The sequence below is a fragment of the Ischnura elegans genome, chromosome 1 (genome assembly GCF_921293095.1).
Source record: "Ischnura elegans chromosome 1, ioIscEleg1.1, whole genome shotgun sequence".
NCBI lineage: Eukaryota > Metazoa > Arthropoda > Insecta > Odonata > Coenagrionidae > Ischnura > Ischnura elegans.
In genome coordinates, this window is record NC_060246.1 from 83,409,947 (window position 1) to 83,437,144 (window position 27,198).

The 27,198-nt window shown below is 43.1% G+C and overlaps 1 protein-coding gene across 1 annotated transcript in view; it reads left to right on the plus strand.

The window, feature by feature from the left end:
• The first annotated feature begins 885 nt into the window (after window positions 1-885).
• The window catches only part of LOC124164799 (mothers against decapentaplegic homolog 7), a 293,882-nt gene continuing 267,569 nt past the window's right edge, over window positions 886-27,198 (plus strand). The window contains exon 1 of the mRNA XM_046542029.1: window positions 886-1,720. Within this exon, the coding sequence (XP_046397985.1) occupies window positions 892-1,720 (829 nt within the window). The 5' untranslated portion in view covers window positions 886-891. The remainder of the gene's footprint in view (window positions 1,721-27,198) is intronic.

Consider the following 27,198-nt stretch of genomic DNA (forward strand, 5'->3'; position numbering starts at 1 on the left):
ACTTTTGAATAGGGTTCACACGGAAATACGAAGGGTTTTTACATTTATACATCGAATAGCGTGTGGTTTTGTTATTTTTTTATTCCCCCAGCGGGAATTTTTACATGAAATACAATATACTCACAGCACTTCGTGATAAAAGCAGGAAAAGCGTTTGAATTTTTTACAACACGAGACAAACACAACCGGAATCGTAGGAGCTCCTCAGGTGTGTTTGTTTCCCCAAGAGTTGTTTATCCTCAGCGTGCTTGAAGCAATGTGTTTTCGTACTGGGACTTGTGCTTTTTGGAGTGAATTTTAGTGTGTTGTTTCGTATTTAAGGTGTGGATACACTTTTTTTTTTATCGGAGATCTAAACCATCGACCGTACTTGAAGCCCCTTAAATCTCTCCACTGTCCACAGTCATTAGTTTACTAAATCTTGCTCTAATCGAGCCGAGAAGACCTACTCGTCTCGGCGGACCACCCCTTGCTGTCATTTGTTATTGTTTTTTTACATGGACGCATTTGTGAGATTAATCCTCTCGCACTAGCGTGTGGCCTTTTCCCTTCTTTACATCGAGACAGCAGCAGCCTGCGGTCGAACGCCGCCGCCCCTGGTCGTGCCGGCGGCGCGGCGGGTCGCGTGGGCGTCCGTATTATGAGTTGCGTGGCCGGCGGCCCTGCGAGCAGCCCCGTCGTCCTGCTGCCTCCGCGGCGGCGGTGGTGGCGGAGGAGGTGGTGATTCCGCTTGGCGCCGCCGTGGTGCTGGGGGGTCCCCGTAGAAGACACCACCACCACCCTCCTCCTCCTACTCCCTCTTCGCGTCGTCTCCTCAGGCGGCGCGACCTCTTTTTTGCCATACCCTGCGAAGACCAAATTGGCTCCAAATGCGCAGTCATAAACTGTTTCATGTTCATGTTCCGCAGCAAACGGAACACGCTAGTTAGACGTCTGTGGAAGGCCCGAATACGCGGGGAGCATGAAGCCCAGCGTTCGTCTGAAGGCGGAGGTGGTGGAGGAGGTGGTGCCAGTGGTGGTGGAGCTAGCAGCGGTGGAGGAGGATGGTGCGGAGGCGGTGTCGGTGGCGGTTGGTGCGGCGGTGCGCCCGCGGACGCGTCCACGAGCGGCCTGTTGTGTCGCGGGGGAGACGTCGGCGGGGGGTCTCCGATGGCCGTGGCGGCGACGGCGGAGGAGGAATCCGGGGCGGCGTCCTCTCCCCCGGTCGAGGGCGCCTCTGCTCACCTGCTGCACCAGCTGAGGAACGTGTTGGTGAAGCGGCTGAAGGAGCAGCAGTTGGAACGGCTCCTGGCGGCCGTCGAGAACAGGGGGATGGACGACTATTCGGGCTGCGTCCTGGTGCCCAGGGACGGCTGCGAGGGAGGCGATTCGGGCAAGGAGGAGCCGATGGAAGAGTCTTGCGCGGAGGACGAGGAGTCGTCTTCGGCCGCAGCGGCGATGGACAGCGCCGGGTCCTCACCCGCATCGTCCCCCAATTGCTGCGCCTACCTATCCTCCCACCATCACCACCAGTCATCCACTTTCCACCATCTTCAGCACCAACACAGGCAACACAACAATCCCCCACCTGTCCCGCCTCAAGTGCTGTGTTGCCAGATATGGCGATGGCCGGACCTCCGCCTGCCTTCGGAACTGAAGAGACTGCCCCTCTGCAAGACATCAAAGGATCCCGTGTATATATGTTGCAACCCGTACCATTGGAGTCGGCTGTGCAAGCCAGGTGAGTGTCGTTTACTATTTTTTTCTTCTCCTGTCATACGCCTTCTGTCAACAAGAGCTCCTCTATCTGCTCACGCGCTGGCAACCTCCCTCTCTCTCTCTCCCGAGCTGCACGTGGTTCCGATCGGTGCCGGTACACGTGTGAAAGTGGAACGATGTCCTCTTGCTCGTAACTAAATTTGATTTAACTTTCCAATCAGATGCAAAGAGCCCAAAGAATAGAATGCACTCCCCTTTTTTCAGATTTAAATCCTCTTTAAATCAGCCATCATTTTTGTTCGTGCAGTGTTGGTAATTGCTGGAAAGTGGTTTTTCCCGTTTGAAGGGCTTACTTTGTTGACTGTCACGTGTTCTAGTTATTTCTCGTTTTTGAAATCGTTCATGTTTTCATTGAATAGGGTAGTTGTGAAGGAGGCTCTCCCTATATCATCGCCGAGATCTATTTGCTTCAGTCTGACGGGGTTTTCTGCTCTATTGCGCGTTTCTAGCTATCCTGTTGCTACTTTTCCACGTAAATTAATGTGATTCAGATTGCGCATCTATTTTTTTGGTGATAGTTACCTATGTAGTGTAGTTATGTGCGTCCAAAACAGTTTTTATTTATTTGTTTCTGTGTCAAACTTTATAAATAATTGTATCGGTACTTTCTTTACTAGTTAATGTAGCTTTGACTCCATCTTAATTTCATTATAATGGCAATAATCTTCATATATTCATACCTTCATAGTCCTGAAGGAGGTAATAAGTTATGTTTATTCTTTCCGTAGTTGTGTGCAAGGAAACAAATTTTTGAACCTTACCCTGTGGAATAAATTCTATTAAATTTCTGTGTGCTGTTATTTCCTCACCAGCATTCATTACGTTAATTATGTTTGCAATCGTTCAATTTAGTTCCCAAAAATCACTCCACTGCGGTTACTCTTTTATGAGTTTAGATTATTTGTGTGGTGATATATACAGGAGAATTAGGTAATTATGGAGTATGCCCATATTATTTCGTTACCTGAATCCACATAAGTCGGTGCACATACAGGAATGGTCGACCATTGTTGAAATGTTGCAGATACTCCTGCTTGGTCAGCCTTCCTCCTAGACGTCGCTGCTTCCGCGAGAATGGCTACCAATAATAAACTCAGCTAAGCGATAGATTCAAGAAATATTGAAGTGTATAGGGTCTCCACGGAGATATAGATTTTGAAGGGAGATTGCCCTAATTGAAAAATTCAGTATTATCGTTTATTCTTATGTTACATTATTTTCATTGACACATCTATCAGTGATATGATTCACGCGTATTCATTACTTTTATAAATGACCTTAAGGAGAGAACACTGGGCTGAAGTTGGTGGATTTTGCGTATTATTATTAATACTACTTTGGTATCAGAGACGTCATCATTACTTCAATTTTAATGACAATGTGTGCCTAGAATTTCCTTGAAAACAATATCCACGTACTGAAGAAGTAATTGTTTCGATTTTGAGGTACTATCTGTGCATCTTGCGCTATCTACCTGTGAAACCATTTACTGTATTCGAAAAAGAAGTGTAAATTTAATTAACCGAGATTATTGAACTCTCAGGATAGATTAACAAATCGAAGAATACTGGAATCCAAGAAAGAAATCTGCGTGTAAAATATGGAATATTAGTCTGTGTTCAAATAGTTTCATAACTAAATTGGAGGTCTTACCAACACATTTTGTCTCGTTTCATTGTTAATCATTGATGTTTACTTTCCTCCGTATAAAATGTTCTATTTCTAGTATGTAAAAGGTCGTGAACCCTCGGTTCGTCGTCCTCATGGTTATTCACCCGATCGTTGCCTAATGATACGTGACGTTTATGCTGTAAACCTCTCTTAAGCTTCTTAATACGTACCTGTTCCAGCTACAGCGTTAAGTAATGATTTGATGTAGGGTTGTATTTGTTTCTTAAAATGGAACCAAAATTATTACATTATCATATTTTTCATGATCCCTTTGACTGATCGTAAATGAGGTCTTATGTTCCTGGCAGTATGTTATAGCCACTTCGAAATATTGGTGAATCTAGTGTAAGTTAATGCTGATCAAACAATAAACCCCTCAAAATAGTAGTTATTTAGTTAACGTGGTTTTCTGAATTGACTCATTCATTGTTCACATAAATACTGTGTTTATGGGAAATATTTTGCAAGTCGCGAAACTTTTGGCAATTTGTTATGTAATAAGTGCAGTTTTCCAGTATAATTTACTTTCGTACCGAGTATCTTTGTGTATCTCTTTGTAAACTATGCAATGATACTTTGTAATTGATGTCCAGATCCCAAACATTGGAGTGGTACACAGGATAGAATAAGTTTCCTATGCATAGTATTTTAGTAAGTAGTTGGGTCTCACAATCAACCAAATCTCTTTACCTTTCACTGAAGTCGACTCAATTCACACACCAAGGGAGGCTATCAGCGTAGTAGGTACTACGTGGACAAGGGTCGAAGTTATTTCTGTTAGTTTTCATATCAGGTCAGTGTGTGGCTAATATGTAAATTTTTTTAGGTTCTTTCTCTATTAATTTTCGAATTGTATTTCCACAAGACACGTCCTTAGAATGCATGACGAAACGCAATGCATTTCCTCCTGAAATTTTGTGTGCAACCTCCTATATTTTCAAGGAAATGTTACGCATAGGCGAAATAAGTTTGTTAAAATGTGTAAGATAGTTTCATAAAGGCAGGAAGGTCAATTTTATTTCTGTTTTATCTCTTGGACCGCTCTACAGGAAGACTTCAAAAATGTTGCGCCGCACGAAAATCACGTAATTCTGAAGTCAAGGGTGTCAAACGTTTCGAAGAACGTCAATCCAAACGTTGGAAATCGCCTCCGAGTTGAGACATCGCGTTACCGATGAGTTCAAGGCACTGGCTTGCCAAGTCCTTTCCGAAACTGCCACTCCTCCAACTCAGTTTACTGACGTGTTGCTCTCGCAAAAGAACCTGGCGCAGCCCTAGGTGGCGGTGGAAGGGGCGAATGGTTAGGACGGAGGGGAAGGGAGCGAGGCAAAGAATGGTAGTACTTGTAGAAAAAAAGTCGAAATTCCTTGATAGGTGTTTTACTCAAAATTTAGCTGAACCCAAGGGTCAGACACATGCAGGGGAAAGTACAAACGAAAAAATCTTTAATTTAATGCGGGAATAATTCCATCATAATTTCATGCCGGCCTCGGTGGCGGTGGGGTAAAGTCCTCGCCTGCCAAACCGTAGGTCGTGGGTTCGAATCCCGCCTGGGTAGGTGATCCCTATCCAGGGCATGGATGTTTGTGTTGTACTTTGTTAATATTGGAAACCCTCGTTGTAAAAGGTCGTCATGTGCTGTTAACGGGGAAATTGATAATAAATAAATTGATAATAAATCTACATCTACGAGGTACCGTGCAAGCCACCACAAGGGTGTGTGGTACGGGGTGATTCCACAACAGGTTTACAGCACCCATCGTAGCCTCAGACACGCGCTCGCTTGCTGGACACAGACCAAGCGAACAGGACAGCGAGATGCGGCCAGACAAGATACTAGGAGAGTGCTAAGGGCACGAGCATGCTGCCATGCAAACAAAACTATCATTATTCTTCATATACATTTATAAATTATTCTGGAAGCCTTCTGCTGGCTGTGTAGTTGAGCAATATTCATCGCAAAACATGAACTTAATTCTTGTTAGTACTCGTACGTGAGCACGGGACACTTTCGGGAAGGACGAACTCCCCGGTTGTTTTGTCTGCTTGATTTCCTATCGTGACGCCTAACCCCCAATCCTCTGCGGGTACCTGACCACGACCAACCGGAGTTGCGCCAAAATTATTTCGAGAATTAAGCTATGAAATATCCCTAAAATGTCTTTTTGGAAATGCCCACGACAATGGGACCACTTGTTTCTATCACGAAGTTCTTCTCAGCTGCGATATTTTCGCAATTTCTTAGCAAATGTTTGGTATTAGTGACATATAATATGTAATTTAAAGGTCCGTGCGTAATAAGTACTCGTCTTATTCGGACCGAATATGCATCTTTTAGCTCAGCGTTTTAGGCTATATTTTGGCTTTTATATTACTCATGAATAGTATTTCCTCCTGACACTGTCCAAAATAGTAATTTATAATTTTTCCCATGTACTACGCCCAATAGTTTGTTGACTCGCAGTCTGATGGCGACTTTTTGCACTCGGCAGTTTTGTATTGCACTATTTGTTTTCGCATTTATGTGTACGTCATTTCCGACTTACAACCAATCGGACATACTATGACCAAGTATTCGGAACGCATCTTATTCGTAAGTCGATGTGTACCTGTATTCTACACGTCCGCTAATAGCTGCTCTACCCCCTCTCCTCCCCTCCCTTGTTGGCAAATATTCGCACTCATCTTCACTTTCTTCGCCGTTCTGCAATGCAGGCCGTTTACCCCTCCTGCCGAACCTCTCACTCCCACCCTTCCCCTCCCCCCCCTCCGTCGGCCGTAGACGCGTTCTCCGCATTCCTTTCGCCCGGTAGCGGGAGAAGAAGAGACAGAGGGGAGGGGACTTCGGTTTTGGACCTCAACTTACAGAGGCGAACCGTTTGGGGTTCGGACGCTGGACTCGGTATTGTGTGTGGGCGTGTTTACCATTCGGCATTCCTCCTCACTCCGTTAAAGGTATTTCTAGAAGAAGAGTTAGCCGGGGAACATCTACATCTTCAGAGTGACCCCGCGAGATTTAACCTTTTAGAGGTGTTTCGTAGATAAAAGGGGCATTAGTTTGTGAATTTCGGACACCATTAACTAAGTAACTAGTTATCAAGTAGCATTACCTTAGTGGGAAGGCGTTTCTGTACTTTTCCTTTATGTCATTTGATTGCTCCGGGTTAGGTTCTCTACGCAATCCAGTTGACTGACCTTCCGAATGATATTAATATAATCCATTCCAATCATGCATAATTACACAAAATACAATTTTATGTAAAATATTTCTTTAAAAATTGTCGGTGTTCACGAATCCGTTTTATGTTTTTTTAAATGATATTCCGCCATCAATTTGCATGCTGTTATAGGAATAAGCTTTTCCTTTTTTTTAGTTTTCCAGGATGTAAAATTCTGATCTTATTACGACAGATATTCGTGATTTTTTTATGCATTTCTTGATTAATTAGATTCAATGTGCAATTGGCAATGAAGTTTTTCCCTCAGTTGCGCTTGAACAAGAGAGATGTGGTTAGTATGTACAATTTCACAATTAATGTAGTTTATGTCCTTTATTTATATTTTTAAAGATAATTATTTACATTAGTCCTGTATTGATTTCGCTAGCTCTATCTTGTCAGCCGGAGCTCGCCGTCCTCGTGAAAATATTTGTCGTCGACATATTGACGTGTCAGTTGTTTCGCGCTGTCTCTCGAACTTGTTTGCCATCTCAGTGATCCGTACCGATCTTCATGGTGCTCGGAAAATATTTCTCGATAAAAAATATCGCGAAGAAACAGTTGGATTAACGTTCGGAGTTTATTGCTCCTGTGCAGACATCTTAATGCCGACTAGGGTGAAATTTTTCTCTCTTCTTTGAAAAACATCATGACGGTAGCATGAGATTTAATTGCAGTGACATGAAAAGAAGCAGAGTTTTCGTAAAAATGGTTTTTCACCGTGTGTACGCGAAATTTTTCCTTTTAAATTGTGGTTTTTCTCATCAGTGTCATTGTTTTGAATTATGTTCACTTCATTACTCACGGTTTGGCCCATGTTTGACTTTTAGGGTCCATCTTTTCAATATCCAATTGCATTGTATTTTGTAGTCATTTGGTCGCTAAATATTATCCTTATATTTACTTATAGTTTTTTCCTCGTATTTTTGGAGGTCACGGTGGTCGAAATTCACCTAAAATTGTTATTTGGCAAAACTAAGCACAAATTCGTCTGGAGAAAATCAGTAGGTAGACTTCGTGTCATGTAAATAACGCGCTTAGTGTTCCATATTTAGTTGAAAAGCACACCATTTGTAACACATTAAGTCCATATTATCGTATTCCAAGTCGGCTTGGGCCAGTATGGGTAATCATGATACCGTGGAAATGCCACACGTAAGCCTATGTTGTGTGCCCCGGACGTAAAAATGTTTTTATATGTCGAAAGTTAACACCAGTCTAAGCATAAAAATACAGTAAGTTGTTGGTACCCTTTGCCAAATTTCAGTTGTGATGAGATGGCTAAAATGTGAAGTAGAAATCTTAAAGTCATTGTATTTATAAAAATTCTTATGGCACAAACTATTGCGACTCGAATATTTTTGGAAAAGATGATGGCGATCTCTATGGCAACTGACTGTCGTCACGTCAGATCATAACCAGTCTTAATGGACTTTAACCAGTCCTTTAAAACTGGTTAAGGAGATATCGCTACGGGAATGTGATTCAAAACAAATTGCTTTATCTATTCATTTCGTATTTTTTTTAAATACTGGTTTCAAATGTGGCCCCTGTCGACGGCAAGAAATTGGTATAAACATGGTGCAGATTAATGTATTTTGTAATTCAAATATATTCCGCAACTTGAAGCCACCGTCGATCTATTTTGTTCTAATTGACCCGTTTTGATTTCATTTCCCGCATATACATACCTCTCAGTAATTGCGAAAGAAGCATGCTGAAGGAAACCGTTTTAATTTTAGCGCGGCTCGTGTGTTGTAACTCATATTACATCAGTTTTTCTCTTAAGTGACGTTTCCTTTTTAGTTGGAATCTCTATTTTGTATTCGTACTCTCAAGCACCGCCATAACCACCATATCGATGTTCTATCTACGCATTTATCATCCAAAAATAATGGCAAGCCCATTTTTCCGGTGGAAAGTAGAATATGTATCAAATGGTAGGATAAAATTATGTCAGGATCTCTAGAATAAAGAGAAGATGAGATATCAAGGTAAAAAAGATGAGCATTAGTTGAGTATATTTAAGTGTCATTATCATTAAAGTATGTTGTCGATTAAAAGGAAGATTTCCATAGAGAACTTAAGAAGCATTCTAGGATCCTCCCGTTCTTTTTATGTAAAAAATGTATTCTCTTTTTGGTGCCATTACGTCAATGAAATGTACTTCAATGATCGGTGGACGATTCTTCATATATTTTCGAGTACCTAATGCGTGCTTTCGCTCCAGCGGCCCCAACAATCATCTGGATCTAATTCTCGCATCTCCTTTTAGTTTGGGAGACATTAAAGGGAGCGCTCTGTTTTGGCTCGACCCGTGACCGTCCTAATCGATCTCTGTTTACCCTTCAGCTTTCGTCTCCTCCCCGAAAGCGTTCGCGGATTTGATTTCTATCGGCAGGCGAAGATCGACGTCGTCCGTATTCGTGCTCATTTTATCGGTCTCCATCTTCCTCTTCTGGCCATCCAGCATCCCTCTTCGTCCCCATCAGTGGCCGCCCATCGGTCGTTCGTCTTTGAGATCTCGTTCGTGATGACCGTCCCATTTGAATGAGTCGCTCTCGATCGACGCGTTGTGATTGAATACACTGGGTAGGTCACTATTCACGTGATCGCCCTGGCAAACGGTGATTGAAGTGGCTTCCGCATCGGTCTAGACAAATGCGAATTGTCTTATCATCATGCGATGGAGTAGCGATATTGCCCTTGGTCTAATGCTGGTTAGTGAACTTCAAACATAACTCTTTTTTCCAACGTAAACGCACTGGGAATCTGAATTTGTGAATGCCCCAAACATCTGGGGAATATGAATTTGACAGTACCCCAAGCGTAATCTTCGCTTAAGTTTGGAAAACATATGATTCTGTGAGAACACCCGGGAGATTTATTCGCGGAGGATGTTTTTAGATGCATTTTATGCGTTGAAACGCTGTTATAAACTTTTAATAAAATAGGATTTAAGTGTTAAAGGTTTCTTTATTTTCGAAAACATGGGCCAGGGATACTTGAGGGACAAGACACTGATCTGTATGTGTGCCACTGACATAATAAATGAGTGTTCGGTGTAACAATAGTCTATCTCTGTCTGTTTGACGAACAGGTAGGATCCGATCGTTTCATAAGTTCTCAGACGCACGAATCGAATCATCTGTATAACCCTTCCCTTTCTTTCATCCTTGTCTTCTCTTTGCTTCCCTGTCCCATTTATCTCCGTCCCATTATTTACCCACCTCTCAATTGGTCCCTCTCACTCTCTCCTTCCCTCTTTTCCCGTCGACCGATTTCCTACCCCGCCCTCCCCTCCCCATAATCTCACTCGTCTCACGCTGCTCTCTTCATCTTCCACCTTCCCCGTTCGCCTCTTTAGTAATGATCATTCGTGGATTAGCGTGCGCTGGTATAAAGAAGGCGATCGCCGCCCGACCGCCTTGCTCTCTTCTTGCCTCGTGAGAAAATTAGCCGGGGGCGGGGATGGGCGAAGGGCAGAGCCGGCGCTCTAGGGGCCGCCGCGGCGTTGCCAGTGCAATTCCCTGGTGATGGGATCCCGCCTCTGGCGTTATTTACCTGCAGACTCGGCATTTCATACGAAACATGTTTCTGCTAGGGTTCAGCATTTCATTTTTTTTGGGAAACCTTCCTTGTTTTCCGTGGAAACTTGGCATTTTGCGCGGCAGTTCAGTAATTGCATCGTTGTTACGTTTATATTTTAAATTAATTCTACTCTATACAAGCCAACTGCAGAGGACTTTTTTGCCAGAGGATGAGTTGGATGAGGTCTTCCAGGGTTCTCGAGCGAATGAGTTGGCTCTGGTGAACCGTGGTCTCTTGAGCCGTATTCTCCCGTTTCATCGGAGTTGATGCTTATATTTATTTATTATAGTATTCTTTATGATGACGAGGAGAGGAATTTCGGTATGTTATGTATCTCACCACGCTTAAACCCGAGAATGTTACGAGAGCTGTCACTACCAGGGGATGAGTTTTATTACTAAACTTTAAATCATTAAGTGCCTCCGTGCTGCAGGATTCTCCTGCAATGCAGAATCGCAGACTTACATAACTACTTTTTTTGACAACGATTCTATCAATCTCATGGTTGAACATATTCAACTACAACGTCGGAAAATTTCGTCTGGGAAATGAATGGCTATTAACTCCCTCATTTATGTCGTGCAAGAGGGTTATAGAAATGATTTTTAGCAGTAATCAATACATCGCTTTGGACATTTCTTAGTCGTTACTGGCCACAGGTATTTTGCTATGCTGGTCAAAAAATGTTGATGTTTGTCCAACAACTTGTAATTGCTGATTTTTCTTGCTGGATTTTTATTTTTGTACATTGATGAAAAGAGGACCTATTGTCTTTTTAAAGCAATTTATGCTCCAGCATCACTTGCTGTCGCCTTACTGTTGACTGCTTTTTACCGGATCCTGTTATTATCGTGACGCCAGCGCGGCCAAATTGTGACGAAATCGTTTCGTGGTCCATTATCTTGGGGGCGCGAAATTGCGGGCGCGGATATCCCCCTCCCTGACTTTATTGCCGCCGAAGTTCAGCGGTCGGCTGATTGGACGCCGGCGGCGGCGGTTCAAGAGGTCATCGGGCTGCCTGTGCGGTCCCTTTCGCTTAACTCGCATTCTCATTGCACCTCTGGTGACGGCGCAATCTAGCCGTCTGCCATGACAGAAGCAGGCCCTATTGCGAACTTGCCTGTTCCCCTATTACGAACCATTTTTCTTTTTCTCTTGATTCATTTGTTCCGTGACACTTCTAGCAGCAGTGGACCCCCTCTGACATAGTTTATCCCAAGGACATAATTTTATCACCGAAGCCAAGCTTTTCATTCAATGCTTTAAAAGAACCTCAGTATGCGAAAATAGAATTAAATTTTATTGGAAATAACACGCCTTGGAAAAGTAATTTTATTCACATTTTTTGCAAAGTTAAGAGTTTTGAAAGAAATTAGATGTAGTGTTAGCGGTTCACGGTGTATGAGCATTCATTTTTCTGTAATTCGGCTGGGGACCCTTCAGTGTCCAGGCACTACCAGGTGACAGCACCCCTCTGAACTTAAACCCGCTATATCTTTGGGAAAGTTATCTTAGAAGAATTTGATCTGACGTGGTTGTCATTGACTTATTATGGCTGTCAGTAATGCCCGAGGTTGCCTGCCTGCGGTTACCGATGTATTTCGATTCCCATATTGTTGCCGAATTTCTCTAAATTTTTTTCGATTTTCCGTGTTCGGCTTAAAACATTGTTCACCTGCATTCGAGGACCTATCGAGTGTTATAATCCTGCCATCTGCGATGAAATTCACCATGGATACCCAAAAAAGGTCGATGCCGATCAGTCGAACCGTCAACGTAAGTAGTGGTTTCGTTCAATGGAACAACCGTAGATTACCCATCCCGGTCCTCGCCTAACCTTCCTGTGCCGATCTTCATCCCCACTCCACAGCCGCCTGCTACTCTTCCTTTCAGACTGGCTTTTTTTCTTCTTCCCTTTCCTTTCTCCGGGGTCGTAATTACCGAGGCAAACTCACCGGAGCACAGGCACCTCTCCCAACCGTCCCTGTCTCGGGCCCACCCACCCTCCCCCCTTCGCTCTGTCTTTCAAAAACCGACCATCAGCAGCAGCCCCGACCCCCACTTCTTGCCTCCCGCTGCCGGCGACAGATAAGGGTGGAGAGGAGGCCAGAGTGAGCCTCTCCTACCCCTCCCCCGCCCCACAGTTCGCCCTCAACCCTCGGCCAAAGTTGGCGCCACCGTTCTAATTGCGTCTACTCTCTGCTGCCCCTCTTCTCGCCCTCTCCCCCCTCCCTCCGCTCTGACTTCTCCCTCCCCCCTCGTCCGCCGTCTCTCTCTCTCTCTTTTCCCCGACCTCTCCCATTGCCTCTTCCCCTCCCCCACACACTCGCCAACCCCGCGTTAGGGTTCCGGCGAAACAGACGTTTCCCGTCAAAGTTTGGGAGTCGTCGGAGAAAAAGTGAGAATTCGACTCTCGGCGATATGTAAATTGATTTATGGGTACGAAACTGCGTTGGAAATAAGCATTCATTTAACTGATTATATCAGGCTTAACTGTGTGAAATCTATCCATTGTGAAAAATTGGAAGAATAAACTTTGTTAGGTTCACTGATATATTTTAAAATTGCTCGATCCGGTTTTCATTACTTAGGTACTTTGTCATCTTTTATTTTCCATGAGTATTAATTTATTCGTGGTGGTTTTATTTCCGATGTTGGGAAGGTAAATGACTTATACTATTGTCGATAAATGCTCGTTAATACGGTGAATGAACGAGTGTGAGGGAAACTAAGTAGAGAAAGTATTTTTCGGTCCTAGGGGCTTTGCTTTAAATACGTGTATACAATAAAGTAATGCTAATATCCTTTAATTGGTACTCTATTGGCAATAATCCTTTTTCACTCGACGAACTCTTTCGATAGTTAAACTAAGTATTTTTGTGAGTTCCGAAGATAGTAATTAACCTTTAGGTTCCCGTTAATGTCCAATTGGGTTCATTTCCTATTCTACCTGGAAAATTTGATACACATTTTCATAGCTCGGAAGTTTCTTTTTCACGTAGGGTCAGGGAAACTTTTTTCAATAATCTCATTTGGTGCATCTTATTTGACAGTTTTTGTCTTCGCATTCACCATAAGCGGGACTCAATAACGCCACGATTAAATTCCGCCGAAACTTTTTCTGTTTAGGTTTCGGAGTGATGAAATAAATAAATGGCCCAATTCTGTATAAGGTAAAGAAAAATACATGAATATTTAAAAAATAAGATACATTTCCTACACTGCCGGTACAAATGCATAGTTTCGTGTTATTGATTCTTTTTAACACATTATATGAAATTAAATTCGTCAAAAACATCGACCGTTTTTATTAACGTTCATAATTTCCTCTCCTTTGGGCCAAATTTCTCTAATGAACAGTCATTGTGCGTTTTCTATGTACTTCTGAGCACAGCCCGTTGTGCGCGCACTAAATCTTTGAATGCGAAGTTGGTGTGATGCCTTCGAAAAAATGTCTTGTGGAAGATTAATATCTACAGTGAACTTATTTGATTTATGCCGCTGCCGTAAGTCGGTAATCATGAATATTGTTGCGTGTTAGCGTGCTCATGATTATGCGAAGGTGAATTATAGGAGCGAAGCTATTATTTGCCAGCTCTATTAATGGTGCTACGAATGGGTTGTGATAAGCGCAATAGATTTTACGTGTATTTTATTTTTGCTAAACTGCACTTTTGAGTGAGCGAGTAACTGTGTGAGGACGGGGGCGAAAATGTAGATCTGTGATTTATATCCGTGATACAATTATAGAGGGTGCGTTTGTTGAATAAATAGCTGATAATTGTGAGTCGAAGAAGCTTTCGACCTCAGCCGCCTTCGCCCACCTTCGCCTTCGGTGTTGAGTGCCATATAGTCACACGAGCTGCACCTTTCTCGCGTCGAAGTCGTAGAATTAAAACCGATCACGTACCGACGGAGGCCAAATATGTTTTTTTTTTTTATCCTTACGACCCACTGAGCGTTGGCGCCACCAGAGGACGGGGATTTTTTCCTTTGTATTTGGGTTAACGTCGCGGAGACACGCACCCATGTATGCGTATGAATGTAAGTATGTATGCACTATTGGTCAAATAAATTTTCTTTCAAATTGAGTGGCGCCACATATTCGCGTGGACATTTTTTTATTTCTCCTGTTGCTATATGTTATGTCTTGGCCGCAACATGAATACCGGAAAGCAAATACTGTGATGTTGTATGGAGAACCCTGACTAGATCATTATTATTATTATAGAACCTTGAGTAGAAATATTAAATAATATTTGAGATAGTGAAGTATATCAAATCAGTACCTTATACTTTGAGTTAGAAGTGAACAAATTCACCAAATACCTACACTTGTTAATATGTTACTCCGCTACGTAAAAACTTTGACGAAAATGCATCGTGGAAATAACACGAGTAAGTTGGGGAGAGTATTTTGGTGGCTAAGAAATGGTCTCATCTTTAACGCGTTTGGTAGCTTGATCATATTAGTCTAACCTGTATTATTCACGCGCGATTCAACTTTTAAAAACCTGTCGTCGCGACGATGCCTAGGCATGATATACCTCGAGAGTTAAAGCTGATTTTTTTACGACTTCAATTGTGGCGCCACTCAATTCGTTGGCAATCTTTTGAGCCACTGTACCTTATGTACGAACGCGCGGCACCTCGCCCATGTCTTTTTATTCTCAGTGGATATATAGGTCCTATTTTTACGGCCGTCGCTGTCGAGTCGACATCTCGAGTGCGTTCGCATTTCCGCGAGGCTTTGACAGAGCGTCTTATGTCTCTCGTGTGGAGAGCTGCTTTCGTATGCGAGACGAGTGCGGAGTGAGCGAGAAGCTAGGCGCCTGCGCTTCTAGTGTCCCACATCTCGTGTGTCCGCCGCCGTCTGGGCTACTCGTGCGCCTTCACTCGACGGATGGCGATGGAATTAATGTGACAATATCCCCTGCCGTGTATTACAAAGCTAGCTTGCTAAAAATAAACCTCATATATTCTAGGGCATGGTGTCTCGAGGAAAGTGGTGTTTGTAAGCTGAACTATTCAGGTGGTCGGCGTACAAATCAAAAGATTGTTTTCGTGAACACTAGTCAATATCTTGGTAAATAAAATAATGCATTTCTTCGAGTTTTCTGTGCTTTCTTATAAGCTGAGTGAACATAACGAAGTGCTTACTTCATGTTTCGTGATGGAAATATTTCGCTCGGCTAAGCCTTGAAACACGAGTCACTTTCTATCTCTCAAAGAAAAAGACTCAACTGAGTAATGAAGTGAACAGGTTTTTGATTTGTACGGTAGATCTTGTGTTATTTAATCCGGATAATAGACGCATTACTATATGTTTAGTTAAAGGAAGTTTTGTTCCCCGGGGGTGTAGTTACGTCCTTTCATCCAATTTGCCCGCTAACTGTCCGTGGAAGCACGTCGTGTTGGTACGTACTCGGTGCGACATGAGCAAATATTTGTTCAGTCCAGACTCCTAGCACAATATTTGGACTCAAGGAGTCAAAAAAAATAAAGATTACTCTCCCTTTCCAATCTGTCTTTCGTCTCTGTTGTGGACCTCTGCTCCCTCAGGAGACATCCTGAGAGGTACACAAGGAGAGTGGACATGATGTGGTGAAGAAATGTGGTCCTCTGCACGATTATCTTCTTTTGTTCCTCCTGACTTATCTTCCTCACACAACGTCCCTGTATTATCCGAGGTGATACCAGCAAGGTTGACTTACCTCGGCAGGGAATTCGTACTCATTGACACTTCTCAAAAAAATTCAGTGCAGTGAGATGGAAAATCATTTTTTTCTCTCAAAGTTTTTTTTCCCCTGTTTCGTTTTTGAGCATTTGGTTTTCTTGCGTATCTCATGTGAGTCATCATTTTAATGAAGTTAGGTGTTCTATCTTTATTTTATTCTCTTACGAGTTTGGGAAAAGGGAATCAAGCATAAGTATTTTCAATTTCAGTATATTATGACTATGTTGCAAAGACACGGGCGCAGTTATTCTCAGATTGGTTATTAGGGGTAAGGAGGAAGAGATTTAAACTATCTCTTATTTGGACCTGAAAATACAGGTACTTGTGTCGGAAAACCGGTGGAAAATATTTCTCTTCTGTTGTTGACATTTATTTTAAAACAGAGCGCGAAACATGTGATGTTGATAGACGTTCATAAATAATCATGAAGAGTTTATAAATAAACATGATGTGAAATGATCCGCAAAACTTCCTCGACGGTGAGACTACTTGCATTAAAAATAGGGCCCATTCCGAGTATTAGAAAGAAACGACGCGGGAATAAATGCAGGTGCGGGAGATTGATGAATGGATTAATATGAACACGAGATATAAAGTTAAACACTTTGCACTTTCCACAGAAAAATTTATTAAACTGCAGTCGACATGTTTCGCTGCACTGCAGCATTATCAAGACTCTTGTCTTGCAGAAAGTCTTGATAATGCCGCAGTGCAGCGAAACATGTCGACTTGTAGTTTAATAAATTTTTATGTGAAAAGTGCGAAGTGTTTCACTTCATATCTCTTAATGGATTCCCACTAAGTATCTGCCTCATCCATCCAATTCATCTAATATGGACACCTCAAATGTTTTTTGATTGACTAACTGGAAACGTGTAGTAATAATAGCGCCGGTTTAGTGCAGGACCACGGTCCTTCCCAGTAAACATCATCTCCCGACTGGAAGTGATCCGACGGGGACAGCCCTTCGTCACCACAGAGCAGAGCGACCGGCGACGCCCGATGGCGTCCCCTCACTGTCCGCCGCGTCAACCTTGCAGTCGCCTCTCGCAGCCACTCCATCTTCCCTCCGGAGATACAAAACCAGCGAGCGGAGGATGAGGAGGATCTCGTGTAAGCTCACTCCCTACTCCTGCTGGTGGCGACGGCGGCTGTACCAAGGCTATGAGAACTCGGGCCGATAGTCCAGTCTGGAAGGGCGGCGAAGGACGTGCCGAGAGAGAGAGGGAGGGAGTTGTGTGTGTGGAGCCGTCTTGTAAGGACGGAGGAGGCAGCAGTCGATGCATTGACGTGAGGGATCCCCTGCTCTCAGGCAGGCAACTCCTCCGGCGAACCTCGGGGAATTTCTTTTTGGAAGGGAATTCGTGGGGGTGTCATTGCAAATGTCGGATAATTCGGGTAAAATCGCCATTTATGATTATGAAATCATCAGCAGACGGAAGGATGTTGAATGAGGAAGAATGGAGAGGAGAAGAGTACTTAACTCGAAGGATTGCCTTACACAGAGCTCTATAAGGCATAATTTTGGGGAAAGAGGCAGGGTGGAGTAATTAGTAAACGTGATATTTCTTGTTACAAGTAAAACTGAATAAACTGATTAACTACTTGATGTAATAATGGGAAGTATGGTGGTCTTTCTTCGTTCTCTTTTGCACTGTAATATAATCTATTTGTAAGAACCCCATTCATAACTTGTTATTCAGGTGGTGCGTAATTAGTGTCAAAGTTAATGTTATATCGTAATGTAACTTCATTTGTTACGAAGGAAATAACTACCTGCACTTCTTGAAATGTTTGCTAGCCCCTGTAAAAGTGAAGATTGAGTGAAATACAAGTTATCAAACGGCCTGGATTATGACTCGTAAAGTCGCATCATTTTGATATTTGAGTTGCCAGCCTGCAGTGCCGTCTGCGACCGACCGGCGGCTTGAGAGGAGCGTGTTCTGGACCGCGGAGGGAAGGGTTATGCGTGGAGGAAGGAGAGGCGGGAGGGGAAAGGAGGGAATCGGAGAGTCCGAAGGCTGTGTTTAGGACGAGGATGGGTCGGCTCTCCGGTCGAATAATTATGTAAGGGAATATTCCCCCTCTTCCCCACCTGTAATGGCACCCCTCCTGACCCCATCATCCTCTCATTTTCGTCGGGGGTGGAAGTTAAAGATTCCCCTGGTAAAAGTGGGAGATGCTTGGAGTAATTTTTTCGTCTCATTTTTTTTCTGTATTGTCTCCCCTCACGCACCCCTATAACTCTACTAATGGCACGACGGATGAGATTTTTTTATGCCTCGTGATCCTTTCCTCTTTCCCTCGTTGTCTCTCTGCGATGGCTGGCGCCTCTTGCTTATCTTCTTCGTTTTTGGCGTCTGCACGTAGTCGAGGTAAATTTTCTCGCGCCGCCATGAAGTTTTGGCCCCGAAATGTTTAGCTGAAACAATCGTCGTGCAGTTTCTTCTGGCCCAGGGTTTTTAAGGTCCTAATTTTTTGTTGATGTGGTCGTGACGAACCGTGGACTTGAGGGATTAGATTCTTTCCATGTGAGATAAATTGATGTTAATATAAAAGGAGCTGACCAATTTAAGGATGTTTATCGTCGATTATGCACGGGGATCGTGCGTTATTAACTACTCAAATATATAATCACATTACATTATTATTAAATCACGCATCTAATGTTTTTTTTATCTTTTGGGATGGATCTTAACATAGAGAAAATTCGGTCGTGATTCTGTTTTTCTCGTCTAACGATTTTTCTTGGCGTCGAAATAATGCGCGTTCAAGAAGTCAATTGAGAGATCTCGCAGACTACTGCAATGAGAGGTCACGAGTTGGAATTTCATGATCCATCACGATTCCTTGCGAAGCAATTGGAACGATTCCATGAAAACTCATTTACTCGTATGAAACTGTGATCTCTCTTTTCTTGCTGTGACTTATCGCCTAGGAAATACTCTCCCGTCGCCCTTACGAGTTCGATCAAGGCGAATGAGGCGTGGGGCGTCCTCCGTCAAGAGCTCATCGTGATGGACCGATTAGTAAAGACGATTAATGACCGGTTCTTAAAGCGATGATGGCCTCGCATCGCATTGTCCCATTTGTTAAGGAATGGCATTTTCAATCAGTCGGTTTAGTTTATAAATTCCGTCGATCTATCACGTTCAAAATATTTGGGTTGAATGAGACGTTTCTCCTCTCCGAGATACCATTAATAGCGTGCTGCGTGCAAGCATGTCTTCGCCCTCCTCGATACTGGAGATCTCTCCGCTGCTTGACGATGGGATGGGGTCGCGGGTCACTTTATCAACACCGACCTTGCCAGAGCCTCTTGAACCGTCCTCCCGACATCTGAAATTAATTATTTGAGTTTTTTTTTCGTGCCTCGAATTGAAAGGACTTGACAACGTCCATCGTTTATGGATGGCTTGAATCAGTACTTCCTGTGACGCTGACCGGGTGTTCACTCCGCAAGTATCCTCAATGCTGAAGAAATTGGATTGAATATTTTATGATAGGGGAAGCGAATTGTGATTTAAAATGTCACCTTAGACTGAGGTCTTGGGACAGTCCATATCAGTTGCTTATCTGGACCTATTCTCTAAATCCACGTCATGGATTTTAAGTTTCCGCTTCAGAGTGCCGTCGTACTTAAAAAATGTTATTTTTGCTGTTTTTCCTTTTTGTCTGCTGTTAAAAAATTCTCTCGGTAATACTTCCACTTTTTGACCCCTGCCAATTTCAGAACCTGATAGTACCCCAAGTTTCCTAGATATTTACACGCTCTCGGTGATGCTATTTTGTTTAATTAGTACTTTTAGTATCTTAGCGATTGATTTGTTTGGGTATGTATTTCCTTGCGTTTCATTGCAGTGAGAAAGATGTTGCCTCTTTTTAGCTGGCTTGTGCATCATCACGTTATTCTGAAATGGTCAGTCCGCAATTCCAATTTTAGAAGCACATACGTTATTATCTATTAAAATTGCTGAATAGGCAGATTTAGATGTTTTTTAGTTGCGATTGCTTGAAAAATATTGGTGTTTCCCCTCCTAGCAAGGGGGAAACGCGAATTTTTTAACCAATACTGAGGGCACTAAATTTCAAATCCTAGCTGAGTTGAGAGTTCGTGGATTTATTTTACTTAAATTTTCCTGCTCGCACGGGAATGCGTGAATACGAATCATTCACCGCCCGTTTACTTGGAGTCTCTTCAGCATTTTTCGAGGATGGCTGCCAGGCCACATTTCTGCGAGAGAGTGGGGTGAAGCCCTTTCCCCATTGCCAGCGCCTTGCGCCAGTCAATTGTTATCCCTCGTGCTCGCATGTTGCACGCTGGGCGTGCGTAGTAGCGCGTATCGGTCGATTGGAAAAATGTAAACATGCCTCGCGTATTTTCGAAAATGGAAGGGCGCCGTTTAAAAAGAGGGTAACTATTAATATACACAGCTTAGGATTCTCGTGGGCCGAGACTCGGATAGCCCTGGCCAAAGAAGTTTTCCAAGAAGCGCGCCGCGCTGTAAACACGAGCGGTGCTTCTTTATCCGTCCAAGTCTAAACGTAGTGAGGGATGCCGAACACGCTTGGGTGTATTTGACGCAGTCCCTTGTCTCCTTGGCGTTCGGATCATCTCTTGGGGTGTTCACTGGTCATATTAGCGTTAAAATTGCTTTAGTTTAATTAACCGGTCGCGATCATTACCAGCCATAATTAAAGTTCTAAACTGGCGTTGTTTGTTTTTTTCGATTTTTATCACTTTTATGCAATTTTCCGTTTATGGTTATTATTATTGATTCATTTATCACTTACAGTCGATGGCAGTAGATAATGGACGAATATCTGCTGACATTGACTATTTCCAATCGATGAAAATCATAAAAAGATATGATTGGCGATATATCTGCCACCCTTATGTTAAGTCTCCACCATACTATATGTCTAAAATTATCGTTAGTGGTTTTTATGGAAGTTAATATAGATCAAGCCCTCTTTCCTCTTTGAGTGTATTTTGTCAGCCCGAAATCTCCAAGGGTATCAGAATCACCAAAACCGGACCGATCGGGTTCCCATTTTCTTTCGGAAAAGAACGATAAGATGACGACCGCATTCATGTGTGTATCAAGGGATATTCGAGCTAACATTTTCATAAGCTTACGGTGTACTTGTTAGGGAAATTGCCTCCTTAAACTTTGATAGCAACATCTTCAAATACTTTCTTCATTGTATGGATCACTTTCCTTTGGTATGAGGGAGTTTTTGCTGTCCATTCGCCAACTGACCTTCCTTCTATGTGGGGAATATTCGACGTGTATCTAATTTTAGCCGCGGTAGGCATAATGGATCGGCTTTAGTTTAGTGAACTATTTTTGTGCTGTCCTAGTCGTTGACCTTTTCTTCATGTCCAGGTATTCAGCAATCTATCCTTGCTCTGTTGAAGTGCTAAAAGCATAAGTATGCCGATGTGATACGGTTTAACAGTATTATAATGAATGATACATGATTCGTCTATTCTTCTATAAAAACTTATTCCATACTTGACACGTTTTGGTATTTTAACTCCATTATGAAGTGTGACCGTAACTCTCTTTACTTATACCTATAGAGGAGCAACACGCTCAATCGGTGTTTTTGTGACGTATATCTCGTTTAAAACTATAGTAGCATCTGATAAGTTTCTAATAATGCAGAGTCGGCCCTTGCGAACATTTTTCCTCTGTTTTCAATTTGAAAATGTTTCTTCATTAGTTTTCTCAGACGAAAAATGCCTGTATTCAAGACACAGGTAAATGGCATCAAATATCTGTTCTAGGCACCCTGTAAATTTCAAGATGCCTATGTCATATGGCGTAACCATGTAATAATGAATGAAACAAGATTTGCGCGATCTACTATCAAAACTTATTCCATACTTTACGCTTTTCGTTATTCTGACACCATTATCAAGTTTGATCGCAGCTCTCTTTATTTACAGTTTCCTTCCGAACAGTAGGGTGTATAGCGCAGCTGTATTTGCCGTCATTTTCCTGTCTTGAATATAGACATTTTTCATCCAAGAAAACTATTGAAGAATAATTTATAAATTTATTACATACTTGCAAGTTTCTAATTGGTGACCCCTGGCATTATTCATTTATTTTTGTGCGATTCTTCATGTCTTTCCATAGACAAGGTTTTTCTTCGCAAAGGACCTGACTCTTCGTAATTCGCGTGATCTCTCTTTCCAAACCCCTTCCGTTCGTTTCCCTTTCGTCTTCCAATCCGTCCGTCTCCTCCGTGGACGACGTTGCCGAATGTCCTCCTCTCTCTCCCTCCCCCTCATCTTTCCACCCCCTCCTCCTTCCTCCCTTTTGGATGAGTCCATTCTTGCTCCACAGGTTTCCCCTCCTCCCCCGAGTCTTTCAAGAACCCGCAAAAACACGGAATTAGCTCGGTAGCGACACGGTGGGGGGTTGGGGGAGTTTTTCGGTTGTCTTCTTTCGGTTGAGTAAATACAACTGCCCGTACGTCACTCACCCATACGTTCGCACTCTTTCCCTTGTCTCGACGTGGTGTCCCTCCTCCTCTCCCGAGAGGCAGGCAGGATTGGAGGTTTGGCGGGGCTGCGACGCGGGCGGCGGTCGACGAAGGGCTTGAGTTATTCGCGAATACTTACGTAGTGGGGGGATGGGGATGGTTGGTGGAAGGCCATCTTCATAATACCCCCGTGAGCAACCTGAAGTGGGCAGGGGGTGAGATTTCATCGCTTCTTTCCACCAAGCCAAAGGTGCGCAACCTATGGCATGCAAATGATGACTCGTGCTTTAAATCCCCATACGCTTACCGAGGCACTTATGCATTGTGAGCATTTTTGGGGACTCTTTTTTGTATTTTGTGGCTCGCGAAATGTATATTTTAATTTGAAATGTGGCGCTTGGTAGAAATACGGTTGAGAACTAATAAAAGTAATTTTTATTCAATGGGATTTCACCCTTTTTCCAGTTTACAGAAAAATATTACAATGCTATGTGTGCAATACGTGTATCTAGGAATACGTGTATAGCGAAGCGGGAGCTATGGACTGCCATCAAGCATAGATTTCTGCTGGCACCAAATAGTACTTTAGTACAGATTTAATTATTTCAAAAGATTTAAATTTCAATGTAAGTCTAGAAATATGAAGGTTTACATAGATTACTAGGCAAAATCAATGTCACAAAAAAAACACTCAGGCCTATAAAATGAAGAGAGAGGTCGAACTTGAGAGGGGCAGGCAACAAAGCAGACTGAAAAATTTATTAGTAAGATCCCTGTTTTAATTTTAGAATTCGCATTCATAGGGCATATTTTTACCCGAAACGCATTCGCCTTTTTACACGTGAACCTCATTGTCTCTGATCGGAGAAGAGGGAGTCCACATTGTATTGTTCATTCACGACCGTTTGAGTACCAATGTTGCCTCACGACTCTTATTTTATGTGGCGAAAAACGGAAGATGGGAGAGCCAAGAATTTTGACTTTCGTCTGACATTCAGGGAAATTCACGAACATTCCATCTTAACATGCTCGGTGGGAATTTTACGACTTAGTGTGTGCGAAGTCCGCGGCTCCACAGCAGATGGATTGCGCAACAACAGTCTCCCTTTATGACCGCCCCCCCCACCCCCGTGTCCTGTGGTGCATTACTTCATGTCTGGGCACTCGTGGCATGTCGCTGTGCAAACGCATGGGTGCTGGCAAAACTGATGGATCGCGCGTGAAAATCATTACCTCCGAGTCCGCCCGTCAAGAAATTTGTTCCCATTGGTAACTGCTTGCGGGCGTTCCTCGGCGTAGTCTTGCCGAAAAGCGACGACATTTTCTCCAGCCATCCTGCTGGCGTCTTCAGATCAGAAGTGTCGATGAGTTGAAACTGTTATGTATATGTATTTGACTAATAATTCAGTGAACATGTCGCAGTTTTATATACGTATTGAGAAACTGGCAAATACTGGCAAAATGCTTTAATTATTATGGTACTTGTCTGCAGTGGTGTAACTAGGAATATGCTTTGGGGGGATGTGAGGGCTTTGGTGGGGGGGATACTGGGGGTGATACTGGGGGTTAGTGCGGGCTACCGCCCCAGGAAACTAGGAATTTAGGGGAGTTTAGGGAAACTAGGGGAGTTTAGGAACATTCTTGAAAAATAACATGCCTGAAAATGCATTTTATATCATTTTTGTACTTAAAAGTTAACGTCAAGCAGATTCAGTTATTATATATCAAATACAGCCAAGTTTTTTAAACAATGTTTTGATTTCTTTGAGCACTTGGGGGGGATACATCCCCTCACTCCCCCGCTAGTTACGCCACTGCTTTTCTGGAATTTAAGTAACTCACCTCCGAAATCAGGCTTAATCTGAATCTTCCTTTTATGCAGGAAAAAAAGAAAAATCATGTAGGTATTGGGTTTCCCGAAGATATACAAGTGGTCTGCTGTGAAAAAAATAAATCGTGCTCGTCAAACAAAGAATCTCTTGTTCTTTTTCTTTGGTCTACCGAGACGTGGAAGCTGGAAGCGTCAACTGTTTGATTTATGTCGTATTTGCCCAACCCCTCCGCCCCTCTATATCAGCTCTGGAGGGCTAAAACCTAAGGGTCCGTTTTACGCTGCTGGAATGAATGTTCCGTATTAACCGCTCGATTGTGTGGGAAAAAAATATTTTTCTCATTCATTTTGGTTTCTCATCAAAATGTGGGTTTCGAAAGTAAGCGTGTGACCTAGTGTGATTATATTTTTTCTCCTTTTCCTTTCATTTTTTTACGAGTGGGCAGCCGTTTTCTGAATTTGAGCTTATGCATCAACTTATATCTATATTTATACTGAATAGCTTCGATAAACGTTGATGCATAGTTTTACGTATTGATCCCGATTTTAACTTGAATCTATTTACCACAGAAAAGTATATGCTCTGGTTATTTCCAGATCTGATATAAAAAATTAAATAAAGGCTATACATTCCGGTCAGTTATGTCTACGAGTTCGTTTTTTTCTTCGATCCATAGTAGGCTATAATGAAAATTAGACCACGTTTGACACGTGACGAGACTTGAGATGTTGAATATTTCAACTCTTCGCCGTGAACGGCGATGAAATTCGCATGAATTGCTATTTAAAAATATTCCTTGGACTGGGAATCTAACGTAAGACTTTCGGCTTTCTGTAAATTAGGTTGGTTTTTGAGGCGGATGCTTGGGTGGTGGCTACAGCTTATTCTATGCCCTCCACGGAAGTCCGTAGGGAGGGAAGACTTGGCAGTCTTACGGAAGGGAAAACCCCGATTTTGTTTTATTTATTCTCATTCCACCGGATAGAGAACATATTGTCTGTTTTCAATCGGGGTGTTCAACAAATTTATCAATTATACGTGCGTGAACAACCATGCCCTGGATAGGAACAACATATCCAGGCGGGACTCGAACCCGCTACCTCTTCTTTGGCTGATGAGGACTTTACCCCGCCGCAACCAAGGCCGGAAAAATCAGATAAATCCACTATATCCCCGAAGTCCAGGTTCGAGGAGGGATTTAGAGGAATTTTTTCCATTGCAATTCATGTGAGCGTTGCTGGAGGCCACAGTTCTCATCCCGCCCCCAATGCTCTCACCCCTCCACGGCGCGCTACCGGTGCGCACACACGACCCAAGAACCATTTCACGGCGATCGCGCGGCGGGCGTCTGTAAATTTTCCTTTGTTTGATTATGATAAGGCGGACGAAGAGGAGACGAAGACAACACCGCCTCGTGTTGTTATTCGACGCTACCGTTGCCATAGACGCCGCCGGCCTCCTCTTGGTTAAACAACCCCACGTCTCTCCGCGTTGGGAGTCGTTTTCGGGGATGGGGGTAGGTTTTCGAGACGGCTGTGTTGAGGTGGTGGCTGGAGCAGCTTGCTGATGACCTCTGCTCCCCTCCCAAAAGTCCGTGGGGAGGGATGACTTACTTCCCCTCTCGGCGGTGTAGGGGAGGAGGTTAGGCGCCGGTCGGGCCGAGTCGTGAAGGCAGGTGGATGGATGGAAAGGAGGGTGTAAATTCGGTTGGGGTGGAAGGGCGAGCTGGAGTGAGCCAATTATCTCTCCACGCTCTAGTTCAGTGTTTCTCTTTTCTGTTCGTCGAGGGTGGTGAAAATTTAATCTATTATATTGCTTAAGCATTTCACTTGTTTTCACCGTACCCGTTCTCTTGAATCGTAGTTCATTCATGTTTATTTGATTTAATTGTGGCTTTATTATGATTTGATTTTGTATAAAATTATATCCAACAATTAAGCAACATTTTCAGAGGTAATAAGACTGAGTACGATGAAAATTTGGGATATTTTGGCCATCTTTTTGCGTTTTTTCCTATGTTACCATCCCGCTCACGTTTTTTTAACGAAAGCTGTGTTATGCCTTTGGTATACGACGGATACCGAAGTAATAATGTTCTCCGTTTTAGTATTGATTAACTAAGTTTTGATGATGGAAGAGAGGTTGTGAAAAACTATATGAAAAACCCGCGTAAAAACTGTGCCAGTTGTTTTTAACTCAAGGTCTGTTGAATTCTGCGGATCCTGGTTTTCGAATCGAGGCAAATTTTGCGCTCCGTATTATATATATTTCGGTTCTATCATGGTTCGTTTGCACTTGTAAAAGACACTGAAGTATTTAGCTATTCCGCGGTTAATTGCTTGAGAAAATGGCTTTAATGACCATTTTTATGGGAAAACTAATCAAATCCGAGAGTAGTTGTTGCCTCACCCACCCCGTGTGACTAAGGAAACGTTGGTCGCACTTGCTTCCACTCTCTCGTTGCCTGTCCATCTCTATTTTTTCCTTTGGTTGTTTCAGTCTCTTTGCTTTCGCCTTTATGGATGCGTTATCGGGCGCAGTCGCCGTCTTTCTGCTTCGTCGACGTCTCCCCTCCCCCCGTCATAATGGGGCACCCTCCCGCCCCTCAGACCTGGCGCCCATGCAGCCGCAATGCCCCCACACTTCAGCCATACTCCGTCATCCCCATTCTTTCTCTCCGCCCTCGTTGCTTGTATATCCTTAGTTCGTTAACTCTGCTATAGTAACCACATACTATATATTTGGTGATGTGGCGTGTTTTACTTACCATGGGAGTGATCATATTTACAACTCCATAAATGTGTGTCCAGCGGAGGTTCTGATCATGCGATTTGTCGCCCTGGGATGAATAAGACAATTTCATTGTTTTTTAGTAGGTCCAAAATAATTTTGC